General features: G+C 33.9%; 1 protein-coding gene across 1 annotated transcript in view; it reads left to right on the plus strand.

Moving 5' to 3' along the window:
- The window catches only part of ADAMTS19 (ADAM metallopeptidase with thrombospondin type 1 motif 19), a 130,645-nt gene that overhangs the window by 62,496 nt on the left and 52,743 nt on the right, over positions 1-15,406 (plus strand). Inside the window, exon 8 of the mRNA XM_066569073.1 lies at positions 3,858-3,963. Coding sequence (XP_066425170.1) covers positions 3,858-3,963 — 106 coding nt within the window. The remainder of the gene's footprint in view (positions 1-3,857; positions 3,964-15,406) is intronic.

Genomic DNA, 15,406 nt, shown 5'->3' on the forward strand with positions numbered 1-15,406 from the left:
GTGATTTGATGAATATGTTCATAAAAAGGAAGAAAATTTGTCATAGTTTGTAGAATGAAACACCTGCGTCTAAGGGTAGCACTAATAGCAGGAGTAATAAAATACTGCTATGACTTGGGGAAAAGTTCCACTTTTTTGAAGTAGCATTTATTTCATTTGGATATTTACATGTTTGATAAGAAAATGTAGTCCCTATGTGCTTCTTCTCAGGTGCAAAGCTACAGCTTTACTCTTCTAATTGATGTGGCATGTATTTTCTTCTGAATTAACTTGAGGAAAAGTCATCCACAGAGAGAAGTCATTTGAATGTATTACATTTGATTCATGTATTCAATCAAGTTTTTTTTTTTTGGTTTCAAACCATAGCTTTTTATAGATAAATAATCAGATCCTTCCTTATATTGTCAGTGAGATAAAGTTACTGTACTGATTTCTGGCTAATACTTTTCAGATACTAAGTGTTTTAATTTGAGACAGTGTGTTGAGGCTAATGGGTTTCACTAGGAATATCTTAATCATAACAAGGGAGCAATTGTTCATTGACCTTTTATTGTTTTGGGGTTTTTTTTGTTTTTTTGTTTTTTTTTTTTTTTTTTTGGTTTTTTTTTTTTTTTTGGTTGGGGTTTTTTGGGGTTTTTTTGGGGTTCTTTTTTTGTTTTGTTTTGTTTTTTTTTTTAAATGTGGATTTAACCTTGGAGCAGTTCCAGCTGTGTTAATAAACCTCAGGAAGTTTCACTGAACATAAATATATTTAAAAAAATTTGGTCTCTTACCTAATACATAGACAACTAAGCAAGAGCAGCTGCTTACTAAAGTCAGTTTCTTTTTCACTACATATGAAATTCATAATGAAAAACAAGACATGAAACTAGTTCGCAGCTAGTAGTTGGCTGATATACACTCAGTAGTTGCTGTTGAATCAGGCTTGCACATAGGAGATTGAATTTAGTTAATAGGGGAGAAGTCATAAAGCATTAATTGCTTTTGATGCTTTCAGACATTTCTAGAATCAGCAATCTAATTTAATTTCAATGAAATTTAAATCTTATGTTTTGTCTGCCAAACTTATAAAATTCAAATATAATCAATTTTCTTCAAAGAATTCCAAGTATGAAAACATTTTTGGTTGTATGTGAGGATATATATGAGCATTACATGAGTATAATATGAATATTATATGATCAATATATGAGTATTATTGAAAATCCTTAATAATGCTGACCATTTCTTTTGCAGAATAGGTATGAAATGGAAACATTCGTAATTCTTTGAGAGTAAATGGGGGGGGGGGCAATCAGAATAGTGGACAGCAACTGGTAGTACTAATGTTGTTGTATGGAAAACGTGCTGGTTTAAAGGTTTAGAGGGATAACCTGCCATTTTAGAAGGACACAAGTATAAATTGCTGCATGACATTGATACTTTATGGTTTGGTTTTGGGTTTTTTTGTGTGTGTTTTTTTGTTTGTTTGTTTTTGTGGGGTTTTTTTGGGGTTCTTTTTTTTTCATTTTAGAGGTTAGAAGAAGGTTAGGGGATTCCTTTTCCCTTGAGAAAGCTAGAGATTATCATACAGTTTTTTGTTAGTACTGAGCATCATCAGGAAGAGGGAGGTTTGGGAATTCTCTTTCTGTAGATCCCAGCAATTAAGTTTTATCCAACTGAGAATAGCCATCAACACTGTGATGACTGAGCTCCAGATGGCAACTAAACACCACAGAGCTGCTTGCTCTTTCCCCACACAGTGATATGGGAAGAGAGAATTGCAAGGGTAAGAGTGAAAAAAGCAATGGGTTCAGATAAAAATAGTTTCCTAATTGAAATAAAAATAACAGTAAGAATGATAGCAATAATGAGAAGGAAAATAACAGAGATAAGTAAATGCCAAGCAAGATGATGCTGCTGAAAACAACTGCTTACCACCAACCAACCAAAGGCTGGCCAGTCCCTGAGCGTCAGCCCCTTGGCAGCCTCCTGCCTCCTCTTGTTGCTGAGCACAGCCCTACAGGGTGTGGGATATCCTGCTCAGCTGGGGTCACCTGTGCTGCCTGTGCCCCCTGCCAGCATCTGCCCAAGTGGTTCGAGGAGGAGGAGGAGGAGAGGCCTTGAATCTGTGTAACCACTGCTCAGCAACAAGTAGCACCTCCCTGTGTTACTCTCACTTTTCTCACACAAACCCAAAACATAGTTCCTTAACAGCTACTGTGTAATTAACCCTATCACAGCCAAAACCAGCAAGAAAAGTATTTCTGAATGTTTTGCCTTATAATAAAGGATCACTGCCAGCACTTCAAAATGCAGTAATGGGTTTTGTCTATGGCAAGAGTGATTTTTCTATTTTATTGGACCAATTTTTAAGTTCACTGATGATGGCTGAAATCAGGACCCTGATCGCTTCTTCTGGTATTGTTACCAGCTGTACTATTTCAAGCTCCAGCATTAAAAGTCTTTCTGTCTTTTTCAGTTTGGTCATCAAATCGTAAAAGATGATGGATATATTTGTGGAACTACAAGGCACAAAATTTTAGAAATATTCTTGGTTATAATTCAGTCATTGCAACAAAATGTTTTTGAAATGAAACATTGCATTTCAGAGCATTTCTTCTCTGTTTTTTATTGAAGTTAGTATGAGTGATATCTATATTTAGCATGAGGTCTCATTTGAAGGACTATATTTTTTTTTCTGACCAGATTTTGCTTTATCTTTCGTATCCCAGATGGCTATTCCCTATTTTGGAAACCAAAAGGAAAAGTCTAAATACTCTGCCTTATTCAAAGTTTGTTTGTCATTGTTTTGTTCAGTACTGGACACCATTTTTTGTCAAAAGTTCTGTGTCCAAAAGCTTTCAGCCAGTTCTTTTGAGGGCAGTACGCAAAAGTTGGCAGAATAGTGATGGGTCACGACTACTTGTGGGTGAAGTGTTGTGCTCACAGACTGACAGATATTTGGACTGTAAGAAGAATGGCTTATCTTATTAAATTGGAATGATAATTATGACTGAATTTCAAATACTGTCAAACATTTCAAACTTGACCTTTACATGCAAATAATCCAGCAAACATGCTGAACCGGAGGGCACCATTCCATTGAAAGGAAGTTCCTGGGAAGAAGGCCAAACGTTTGAAACAGTGTTTTGATTGCTTACTCCAGATTTTCAAACAAGGAACAACGACAATCATCCCCGCTAAATCTGTTTGTGGTCTGAAAAATTTACCATTACCCAAATTAAGCTTCATGTTCCTCAAGCGTTTACAGTTACAGACACTACTTTTAAGAAGCTGAGCTTGAGGTCAAACCCCTACCATTAAGGCTTCATTGGGTTTTTTGAAAACTAAGGTATTATGTAGTAAAGGCATTATAGCTTCTACACTAAATATGTTTGACAGGCTGCAGTCTCCTATGAACTCTTCTGGGACATCTGACTCTTCTAAATGTTTTTAAAACCACTGACATGCTGAACGCTTTATGAATAATTAGTAGTGATAAATGTAGGGGGACAACTCTGTGCATTCTGTTCTTCTGTCAGAGGAAATACCTGTTCAAACCTGTGTCCTATTGTTGTAGACATTTATTTTCCTTTACAGCAGTACTGACATGTTCTATCACATCTCATTAAGGTACCAAGCAATGCTTTTAAAGGATGCATTTTCTGTACATTGCAGTCCATGTAAACATTACTGTGAGGTAATATTACCAGTGGTTGCAAATTGAGTAAGTAAACCTTTGTCAGATACCTGTTTATATACTTGGATGGCTCTGACCACAACAAGGTTTCAGTCTTGTTTGGGTCTAATTAAGCTGTAATATATAAAGTTAGTAATAACACAAAATAATTGACTGTGGTGGTTGTGTTTCCTAGGTATAGCATACCTGAGTGGAATGTGCAGTGAAAAACGAAAATGTATTATTGCAGAGGACAATGGTCTGAATCTGGCTTTTACAATTGCCCATGAAATGGGTCACAAGTAAGTATGTGGATGTTAAAGCCTTTTATTCATTTGCATGTAATACTACTGCAATTTGACTAATTTGATTGTGTACTTCAGTTTTTCCTTTCTTTCTATAAGGAGGGGATTTAAATGAAAAGTTCAGAAAATAGTGTTTCTGTTAATAATAATAATAATAATAATAATATGTATCAATATATGGCATGTAGCTTAAGAAATTGTTTATGACTTGAAGTACTACAAAAATCTTTATAGCTACAAAATAAATAAATTAACTGGAAAGATTGCTATTGTCTGGGGAAAATCAGGTGCCCCAAGATATTTGTTCTATGCTGATTGTGGTATTGTGTAACAGGTCCAACTCTAACAATTCTTGCCAGCAAGCATTTTAATGAGATCATAAGTTGGAATAGCCCTTATTTAATTTGGCTTTCTCAGGATAGATCCCATTATGGTGTAGAACAGTCATTGGTCATTGCAACATTAATGTTTTTCATCTTAGAAGAAGAAAAGAATGGCAAAATGAAGGTGAAGTTAACTGTCCTTCACAGCTGGGCTGGATGCTTTTACTCATTCAGTGTCAAATATTTTAGCCCAAAGTGAAAAATTAATATTTTGCGATAATAAAATCTGTTAATAAGATTTCAACTTCATTCTTGACTTCACTACTTGTAAAAAAAAAAAAAAAGAAATAGAAAATGTCTTATTTTTAACTGAAATAAAAAGGGAGTATGTATTACTCTATCATTTCATATGCAGTGTCTGTGCCAGGTATTTGTGTATTTGTATTATAATGTCAGTTTCAGAATGACAACAGAGAGGGATGTTTTGCTAAGTGTGTGGTTAGGTATCTTAGGACAAATACTTTGAATGGAAAGTGACTTGGTTTAAATTTGGGCAAGCTTCCTGAGAATGAGAATGGAGATCCTAACATCTAATGTTGAAAAATGAAGTTAATTATAAGAAGAAACTGGAAATTAAAATATTTGTATTGAATTTTTTTTCTGGATGCAAAATAAGCAAATCCAGAGCAATTATTTAAAGATTCACACAAGTATAAGTTGCTGCATAAAATTGATATTTTATGTTTCTTTTTTTTTTCATTTTCATAACTTCAGGAAAAAATTTCCTGGTTAATATAAGCCAGCCTGCTTGCATGACAGTTGTGATAAGGAAAGACCTAAAAAGAAATACTTCTTTGTGTTTTTGTAGCTACACATCATTCTATTTCTATTTTTTGCTGTAGTGTTTCCTGGTATTGGAAGAGGGAATGGGTAGAAGAAGAATTATTTTCTGTAAACTTATTCCAATGGCAGTAAACCAAAAATAAGGGGAATGAAACAGTCACTGATTGTGATCTGCAGATAAGTTTCACTGGTAGAGTAAATTAGTAAATTGTTTTATTGCAAGTATGATAATAACAGATATACTGCTTTATGACCAACACAATAAAAGTGTTTTTAGAGTATAAAAGCCTCTGCTGAAAAATTACTGTATTTGAAAAGAGACATCTCAATCAATAAAAAATACAACATCATATGCTCACTGAAAAATGGTGATAGGTAATGTTCTTGCAAAGTTAGGGATGGTGTGTTGGTTGTGCAATAGCAAATTTCCGAATGTGGGATACGGATCTTAAAAAGTTTATGTGCTTACATAGTGGTAAGGTTTTTGTCTTGCAGAAGACAGTCAGACCTATCTTTGACTTCCTAAGGTCTTCTAGATGGCAATCCGTACATAAAACAAGGTAGACAGAAAAGCTCACTGTTGCTGCTAGGAGTTCTTCCAAGACTGCAGCACAGGTCAGGTTCTATAACCTGTGCTACATTTTTTTATGAACTTGGATTATCTTCATGGATTTGCATTGCAGTTGGACTGTGAAACAGAAGGAATTTACATGGGCTTCCTACAGGAACATAAAACTTATATTGCTGATATATAAATCCCAGGGAAGAAAAATGTTACAAGGCTACATATGAAATTCTAGACCTTTCAAATCCTTTCATACTAATTCAAATGAACTTGGAAAAACAAATCATAAAGGTATCCCAGCCATTACATTCTCACTGATAACAATAGTAATGGCATTTGGATGTTGTTAGAGATATCCTCACAATTCTCTGTGGGTAATGTAATAGATATTTTTAGAAAGTGGAAATAAAGAATAAATAAAATCCTGTGTTAATATAAAAGACAGGATGTTGATTGAACCAGACATTTCTTCAAGAAGTCCAAACTAATGAAGGTTTATAACAGACCACATAATGTAGAGAAAAGAAAAAAAAAAAAAAAAAAAAAGAAGAAAAGAAAAAAGAGCACCCCCCAGTGCCAAAGATGAAGAGGTGTAGAGGCATAGATCCCTGCTTCATGATGGAGTCAGAGTCCTTAGCTGTCACAATCTGAAACACAGTGGTCTTGCACCAAGGAGTGTAGGGTGACATTTTAGAGATATTTGGTTTTTTCTGCATGGATGTCTCTGTCTGCCAGCCAGGGCCTGGCAATTGCAAGGAAGATGCTAGAAGTAGTTGAAGTTTTGTGAAGAGACAATATAAAAATGTTTGAAGATGAACATTTGAATGTAGATCCTATTGGAAAGGACTTGAGCAGCTTCAAATATATCTAGAGTATCTCTTACAGAGATTTGTCTTGCTCATTCTTAACTGCCTCAGAAGCAGAGATTAAATGCTCACCATACAGACCAGTCATAAATAGTTCCTTCAATACATCATCTTTTCTAGAAAATTTTCACTAACTTTTTCTGAATCTTGAGGTCATTTAACTAGTACCTTGGTTTTTTTGTATGTAATATCTTTAGCCATTCTAGTTGCTCTTGTGAAGAGTCTAGTTCAGCAGCATAGAACCAAAAGCTTACTCAAAGACTTTGCTACTTGAAGGATAAAGGAGAAACAATTTTTTTCCGTTCTGTACAACAGGTATTCTTGCTCATAAATTATTGTACAAATAGATTCAAAACTTAAGCAATATAGATGCTGTTGATTTTCATTTTCTGAGAGCATATACAAACAAAGACATTACCAGTTGTCATTGTATTGATGAAGTTCTGATGTGTTCCTTTCATTGAAGAAATTTTTCCTGATATTCAACCTGAATGTCCCCTGGCACAACTTGAGGCCATGTCCTCTTGTCCTGTAGCCAGTTGTATGGAAGAAGACACCCTTGTATTAAATGCATTCTGATACATGGATGTTTATTAAGTGTTGTGTTGTTGGTTTATTTTTGTTTTTCCAATTGGAAGAGAAATATTCTCAATGAAATGCAATGGCAGAGTAAACCTTACTTTGCAATGTGAAATGTCTTTGTTCTAGCCTTGTGTATCTGGGTGTAGATGAGATATTAATGACATTGAGAAATAATGTAAGTCAACAGTTGATTTTTGAATTTGTGTAATTGGTCATTAAAAATTGTATCACATTAATGGACTTGGTTTTATTAAACATATTCTAATTATTAAAATAAATTTATTAAGCAATTAGGTAATTATATAATGAGGTTACATTACAAAGTAAAAACTAATAACAGTTAATTAAAAGACATTGTGTGGAGGACAGAGATAAGAGTGACAATTGCTGGTGTTGAGGTTAACAAGCTACATGTGATTTTACTTGAATGATGGCCCTCTAAGGGCTAGGATTCCTTTTGAAGGATGGAGAAATAAAGAACGCATGTAAATTTCTGCATCTCAAAATATGTTAATTTACAATTATTAAGTGCTCTAAATGTAGTTTAGAAGTTGTCTTAGCCACTTAAAAGAGAAACTGATGTAATTCTTCAGAATTAATTTTATACACTTCTGCATTCTTTTTCTGACAAGCATTTTTGGAATATGAGAGGTAACTGTTACTAAAATTCAGGATATTCTGCCACATATTTTTTAGTGATGAACAGGGAGTCTGTGGAATTTCTGAATCACCTATTTAGTAGTTAATAAGCAAAAAGCATATATTATTTGTGAATATATTAAAAAGTTGCATGAAATCCTCACTCAGTTTATCAAGGGTCCCACAGTGTCGGTGGAGACTGTGCTAGTAAGCTGTCCCCAAATAATCTTGCTTCCGTCTCTCTCCCATACAACCCCATGAGCTATTAGGGTATTGGATAGAAGGTGCAGGGAAAATTCTTGTCATTGTGGCTTTATTCCAGCTGCAGAGTCTCTCATTTCCCTCCAGTTGTTTCTTTCTTAATTTTTTCTGTTCTTTTTGGCTAATGGTCTAAAGCTGGGTTTTTCAGACCAAGATACAGAGATAGGGATATTAATTTATCTTTGGGTACTATCAGAGATGTTGAATTTTGACTGTTTTGGCTGGTTTTCGTCACCACTGAGTTTTCTGTTCAAATCAAAGTCAACTGAAATGTAGAGACAGGAGCCTAACTTTGAGTAAAATAGTTTGAAAAGTACAGCTACTGTTTGAAAAACTGAGCTTTGTAGTGATTTTTAAAATACATGCACAACAGTTATAGGCAATCATCTTTCCCATACACGTATTTGTGTCATTACAGATTTACACAGAAATTGTTATAATTCCCTGCTTTTCGTGCATAGCTGCATACAATGTGGACATGCCTGGAGAAGAGGAGGCTCTGGGGGAAGCCTATGGCACCTTTTAGACCTAAAGGAGACCTGCAGCAGAGCCTGGAGAGTGGCCTTTTACAAAGGCACATGGTGGCAGGACAAGGGGGAATGGCTTTAAACTGAGTGAGAGTAGGTTTGGATTAGATATTAGGATTTTTTACTGTGAGGGTGGTAAGGCATTGAACAGGTTGTCCATAGAGGTTGTGCACTCCCCATGTTGAGTTGATCAAGACCAGGCAGGGTGGGATTTTGACCACAACCTGGTCTAGTGAAAGTTTCCCTGTCTGTGGCAGTGGGTTTGGAACTAGATGATTTAAATGTCCCTTCCAACACAAACCATTATATGATTCTATGGTTCTCTTATTTTTATATTATATTTGTATTGTTTTACTGTCTGTGAAATTTTCTATCCTCCTTGTTTAAAAATTGGAAACTTTACAAGGATATTTATCTATAAAGCATAGTACTTGTTTAATAAGAAACTACTTTTTTAAAATTACTCTTAAAAAGAAAGGTAATGTGCTTTCCTTTTTCCTTGAAACTTATTTATTTGATAAAAATTAACAGAAGACTTTAGCTTTGTATTACATTTCAGCATTACGTATTCTCTATTTCAAACATGATTTGTACAAAATCACCCTAGTAGTTTCATCACTTTTTTTTTTCCTGATAGGTCAGGAAAAGTATCCATAAGATAACTATTCTAAACTCTTGCAGTTAAACTAACACTGCACTGAATGTCTTGAAAGGATTTTCTTATCTTTTTATTTAAACTACTTTAATGAAGTTAGAAGTATATATATTAGATGTTCAACCATGCAAGTCCTTGAGATTACCTTACATTCATTTTCATGCTTTAGTGGGTAAGTTCTTTAAAAATTGCTAGTCTCTTTTTTGCCTGCATCCACACCACAGTAGACATCTTTGTTCCATAGTCATATACTTTTGCTGACTTAAATCAGCTTAGGATCTTACTGGGCACATGGGTGTATATTTCCAAACTTCAGTGGCCTGAAAATTGTACAACAAAATACATTTAAGATTCCAGATGATGGAAAATAATGAAGTCTGTTAACATACTTCACATTTATGTTTACTTGTACTCAAAATGTTTCTGGTATTAAAAACCATGAAAAAAAATTAGTTTTGTTGGTCCAGTTCTAATCATGTTCATGCATCACATCACTGCAATACCAGGCAGAAGTAAAGCATCTCCAGCCTTTTGCTAGTAGCAAGACAGTTGAAGAAACAGCTCAGGAAGAAATGAAGCACAGAGACAGGGAATAAGCACTGCATCAGCATTTTAGTAACAGGAAAAGATATGATTTTTTTGAAAAATATGAAATTAAGATTATTCAACTCTCTCTCTCATAAGGTATTAAGGATAGTGTTTCTTCCAGGCTATACTGTGCCAGGATGGATTTATCTTAAATTTTCCTTAGGATAATATTTGTAAAAGAAACAATTAGTAACTGAAAAACATCCTACAGGATGCAAAAACTTAATTGATAGTCTGATACATTTAAAATACATGTGAAAAAAATTTGCAAAAGATCATAACAGTGTCAATGTTTTTGTTAATTCAAAACCTGTTTTTTTATAGCTCTTCACTGAGTTTCTGGTAGCTCAACAATGTGGCATGGGTGTCATATTTGCCAGAAGCCAATACTTCTGTATTATATAATTTCTGTAAAAAACCTTCAGGAGAACAATGTGTATTTTCATGTTATGATGCTAAATATATCTGTCACAGCAAACCTTTAAATAATTTGTATACTTCAGTCAAAGGACTGTGGCTCAGTAGTTTGTCTAGATCCAGCGCAGGAAGCATGGTGGTGGAAGTACTGGAGTTACAGAGAAGAAAGCTGTTCTGCAAAAGCTGCCAAGTCAGCTGGACAGCAGTGTCCAGAGTATGTTAAAATCCCTATACTAATATGCATGTTTTACTTTTACCCAGTTGTTTTAAGATTGAAAATGCAATCTGAATTTTCAGCATTGTGGAGAATGAGCAATAATTCACAAAAGGGAAATAAGAGTTGCATAGGGTTATTTATTTTTACTTTTTCTGATCATATAATTTTTAACAAGAAGATAGAGATTTCCTTGTTTGGTAGATTTTCCTTTGAATATAAATTCTTTCCAAAAGAAATCATGTGTTACCTTTTACCATCATAATTTTTCTGTAGGTGATCAACCGCCTTTCACTTTTAGCTAAATAATTAATTTACTGGTGGAAATATGTCTTAGTAGATTTATTCAATCATCTGAGAAGCCCTCATTTGTTTTAAAGGACATATAAAAATCATACAACACTTAATACTTCACTAACTGGGACTTAAAAACAACAAACCAACATAACAGCTTATAAAATCCTTCTACTAGTCTGGTCTTTTTAATATATTTTCTCTATAAAGATAGCAGTGTGATAAAACATTTTCTTGAAAAAGTGCAATAAAAGTACTAAGAAGGTAGTGTAGCTGCTGTCTTTTTGTCTGTGATAATCACATAAAGGGTGTTATTTTCACTTATCAAATACATCCTCATGATACTGCAGAATTTGAGATCAGACAAACTGGTGTGAAAATCATTGTGCTATAAAACTGCATATTAGCTTTTAAGCCTTGTAAATTTTGGTCCATAGTTTAAAAAGTTTCAATCATTCTACGGTACTATTGCACAAAATGATAAAAAAAAAAAAAAGAAAGCAGTGGAAATAATAAGGAAGATAACACTTCATTATTAATAATACTTTTAAAAGTTATTTTTATTTTTAAGGTATAGAATTTATTATGTTAGTGATTTATTTCACAAAATATAAAAGTATCTAGGATAATGGTTGCAGAGAATTTACAAATACTGTGTAGTAATCACTTATACCAGTATGAATTTTTAAGAAATAAAATGGAATGTGATCCCATCATACATCGCAGGTATAAACTGGCAACTGCATTCAGAGGTTTATTTTCTCCTTCACAAGGGGAAAGTTTTCTAGTAATTTTCAGTCTTTCCTGAGCTCATACTAGTAGTATTATACTTGATCTGCAGTTCACACTCATCATTCTTTTGTTCTATATATGACTTGTAATAAATAGATCCTTTATTTGGGAATCTATTTATCATATCGAACATTCTATTTATTATACTGAACACTGCTGGTTCCTTGACCCAGCACTTGCTCTTGCACTTTTCTTAATCTGCCTCTTATTCCTAATCTATCTCGCTGTTAATGACTATGAAAATCTGAGTTTTAGTTGTTCTCTTTAATTTTTTTTAATTTCTCCGTTTTTGTTTACAGATAAGTTTAAAGTAATTCTCCACATCTATCTGAACTAACCCAATTAATTGCTCATATAATAATTTTTTTATACTATTTAATCTTTGTCCCTTCTCTGCCTGTTTCTGGTTTAACAACATCATTTTTGTTCAGGTGCACTATTTGCATTTTAAGTGTGATTGAATGGTGACAACAATCATCTACCATTTGCAAAGCACAAACAAAATAATGAATAAATAATAAACAGCTTTTATCTGGAAGCATGTGGGGTCACTGAGCAAATGCATATTGTCATGAAAGTACCACATGTCAAAGCATTTTGATGTCCTATGGTGAGAAGAAATTTAAAATAGCAATGCAGACATAATTATTTCAAGAAGGTGTGTGCATAACCTTATGTAGCTTATTTAAATATAGAATAATGTCTGAAGATCATCTTTTGAGGCTTAAAAGAACTTTGATTTTGTAATACTCCAGTCTAATTAGGTGAAGTTAAATAGTACTACTTGGTACTTGTTCAGTATGTTGACACTGGAATGCATTTTGAATGCAAGAGTATAAGCTGTTCTCTAAAGTGACAGGAGAGATGCTATTGTCTTTTTTATTCCAGATGTACACATATAATTGCAGCAGTAGTTAATTGTAAAAGGATTGCCTTTTTACTGAAATATTGAGCTAATATTTTTCTTCTACTTTCAGTGGCCTGAGTTATTAATTCTAAATACAGAGAATTTAGTGATGTTGTTTCTTTGTATTATTTCTACTTGCATATTAAAGATTTAGCAAAAATGATTCCAGTTTTATACATGGGATCACATAAAAACTCCTTTAAAAAAGTTTTAGAGGGTTTTTAGACAAAAACTTTTTTTCAGTGGACTTGATTTATCTGTTAGTGGAGTTTATTGGACTAAGTCTGTTTGTCAAAATATTTTAAAACTGAGATTATTAAACTATAGTTAATTTGCATAGTGTGAATTTAAATATTGCTAATATTTTATTTAGGGAAGGCATTTTATAGAATACTTCCTACTTGCATATTTTATCTGCTCTATGTAGCCTTTAACTAGAATGGGTAGAGCATTTTTATGCAACACTGAAAAAATACCATTTCTTTTCTTAAAAATATAATTTATTTCTGTATGTAGACATGAAGTACTACTTATTAAAGTACAGCACTCTCTTCTTTGTTAATTGTGTTTTTTCAGGCTATTACAAGGTTATTTTTTAATTCCAAACTCCTTTGTCTTCCTCCCACATGCAAATAGTATTGCTTTACTCTTGTATGAGATAGCATGACCACAGCTGTGGGAGAGAGGAGAGGGAGTACTGTGCTGAGTGCTATTATAATATACACTCATTCTATAGGAAGAGACAGAGCAGCACCTTACACAGACACAGTTTATGTGGTACCTTTGTATCACTGAAAGGATGTAGTTATGTCTTTCATGTGTAGCAAGAGGGGCTAGAAAATATCATGACCACCATTGCAAGCTGAGTAATATTATGTCCTTGATTGTTAATGGAGAAGTAGGTATACATGCTTACACCAATTACTCTCGTATTGAAAAAGAAGGTAGCAATGACTGCTTAGCTTCTTTTTTTTACCACAAACAATGTGATGTGAGGAATGAAATCAGAAGTCAGTTCTGCTGCACACTGACTTTTATGTGGTCTTGTAATTGATACAAGGTCAGATAAAAATATGCATGCAGCCATTAATGTGCTACAGAAGGAATCAAAAACAATCACTGAAGAAGAAACTCCTGAGAATGTTTAAGACCAGGTTCTGCTGCTTATTTAGCTTACTTCTCAGATATTGTCCTGAAATTTAGTTAATTGATGTTAACTTACAATGTGTATTTGCCTTTTGAATAGGCATTTTTGAATGCCTAGTCATTCAGGTAGGCAAAGGATTCAATACTTGTGTTTATTGTTTTCTGGATTTTTTATATGTACTTTATTTGGAGGAGAAAGAGAATTGAGGAATGAATTCCATTGGATTAGTACAGATTGAATGTCAAAGCAGGATAGGAGAAGTGTTATGAAAGTACGGACAGCTGAAGTACTGGAAGATTATTGGAATTACGTTTTTTATTAGTGCTTAATGTAGCTAATTTTCACAGCTGTTATAAGCACAACAGTTTTAACCACTTCATGCTTTAAAGTACAATGTTTTCCTCAGAATTCTTGTGCTAATAAACTTCATAAAATGCTTCTGTGGTAGTAGATTGGAAAAAGGGGGGTACACATATATCTTTGTACTAGTGGCTAGTACTTTTTGAAATAGTCAAGATAATGGTTCAGCTCAGCACAAATTTCTTTGGCTGACTATACAGAATATTTTGTGACAAAGTCTAGCTTCAAGAATTGTTTTTCAGAGTGAAGGGAATTAATCATAATTAGAAATTACAGGGGTTTTGTAATTTTCACCTTAAAAGTATTTAAAATAACATATAAATGCGTTACTTCCACTCTCCATAAATTGGAGCCATTAATTTTATAATACATTTGGTCAGGATTTTGTGTTGTAAATGTTTTAGTTAAAATCCTACAGTGTATATGATGCTGACAAATGCATATTTTTAAATTACTACTTTTGCACTAAGGAAGCGTATAACTCAAAGAGCCATGAGCAAAATTTTTTCTTATGTAGTCCACTAGGTTAAATATCCCCAGCTTTCCTGTGTTTTCCTGCACAGTTCCAATGGGTGTAAATAACTCTGGAGATAGACACATCTCGAATTCTGCGTGTGAGGCGTGCAATAAGAATGTAAGGCAAGTGCAGAGGCACTTCTGTATAGTTGGCTTGTGCCATTCAGGCAGGTTAGGAAAAGACAGAGTCAGATGGTTAAGATCAGAGTCAGATGCATTTGCTTGCCTCAGTTATATGGTTTAGAGATAGCAAAATTATCTAATTTATGCAGAAAGCACTGTTTCAGTACTCCAGAGTGTGAGGTGTACACATCAGTGTAAGAGATAGAGCACTTCTGTAGGCAAGGTAAAGTCCTTCATGATATTTCCATTAATTTCATTAGTAAACAAAAGGTAAAGCAAATTGCAAATTTATGTATAATTTGAGTCATGAATGGATTTTGGGATAGAGTGGAGAACAAAAGTGTAGGGAGACAGGCCTTTTTTGCCATTTGCCACTGTGGGTGGTGAAATAAGGAGAACCACAATGTACTCCAGTTTTTGTAGACACAGAAAACTTACTCTGTCTTTGCAGTCTGTAAGTGAAAGAATCAATACAAGGCATAGGGTTTTATTAAACCTGAAGTTTTGCTTTTCTGCAGGGCAGAGTAATGCTGCAAAATTGCAGCACTACTTTAAATCCAATACTCTGGAGAGTAGTCTCACACCCTTTTGTAAATCTCCAAAGACAGTTGAGTGTATTTATTTCTTGTAATATTAGTCAAGCATGATCCACTTGGCTAATTCTGAAAATCTTAGTTTTTTTTAGGTGCCTCTTCTTCCTCTCTGTTTGCTAATTCTGAATGAGAATGACAGTGAGTCTTCAGTTAAAACAGGAGTTTCAAGCAGATATTCAGTAGAATTTTTTCATTGCAGTGCATCAAATGTGAGCACTCTCTGGGATG

This window comes from Molothrus aeneus, chromosome Z (assembly GCF_037042795.1).
Source record: "Molothrus aeneus isolate 106 chromosome Z, BPBGC_Maene_1.0, whole genome shotgun sequence".
Taxonomy (NCBI): Eukaryota; Metazoa; Chordata; class Aves; order Passeriformes; family Icteridae; genus Molothrus; species Molothrus aeneus.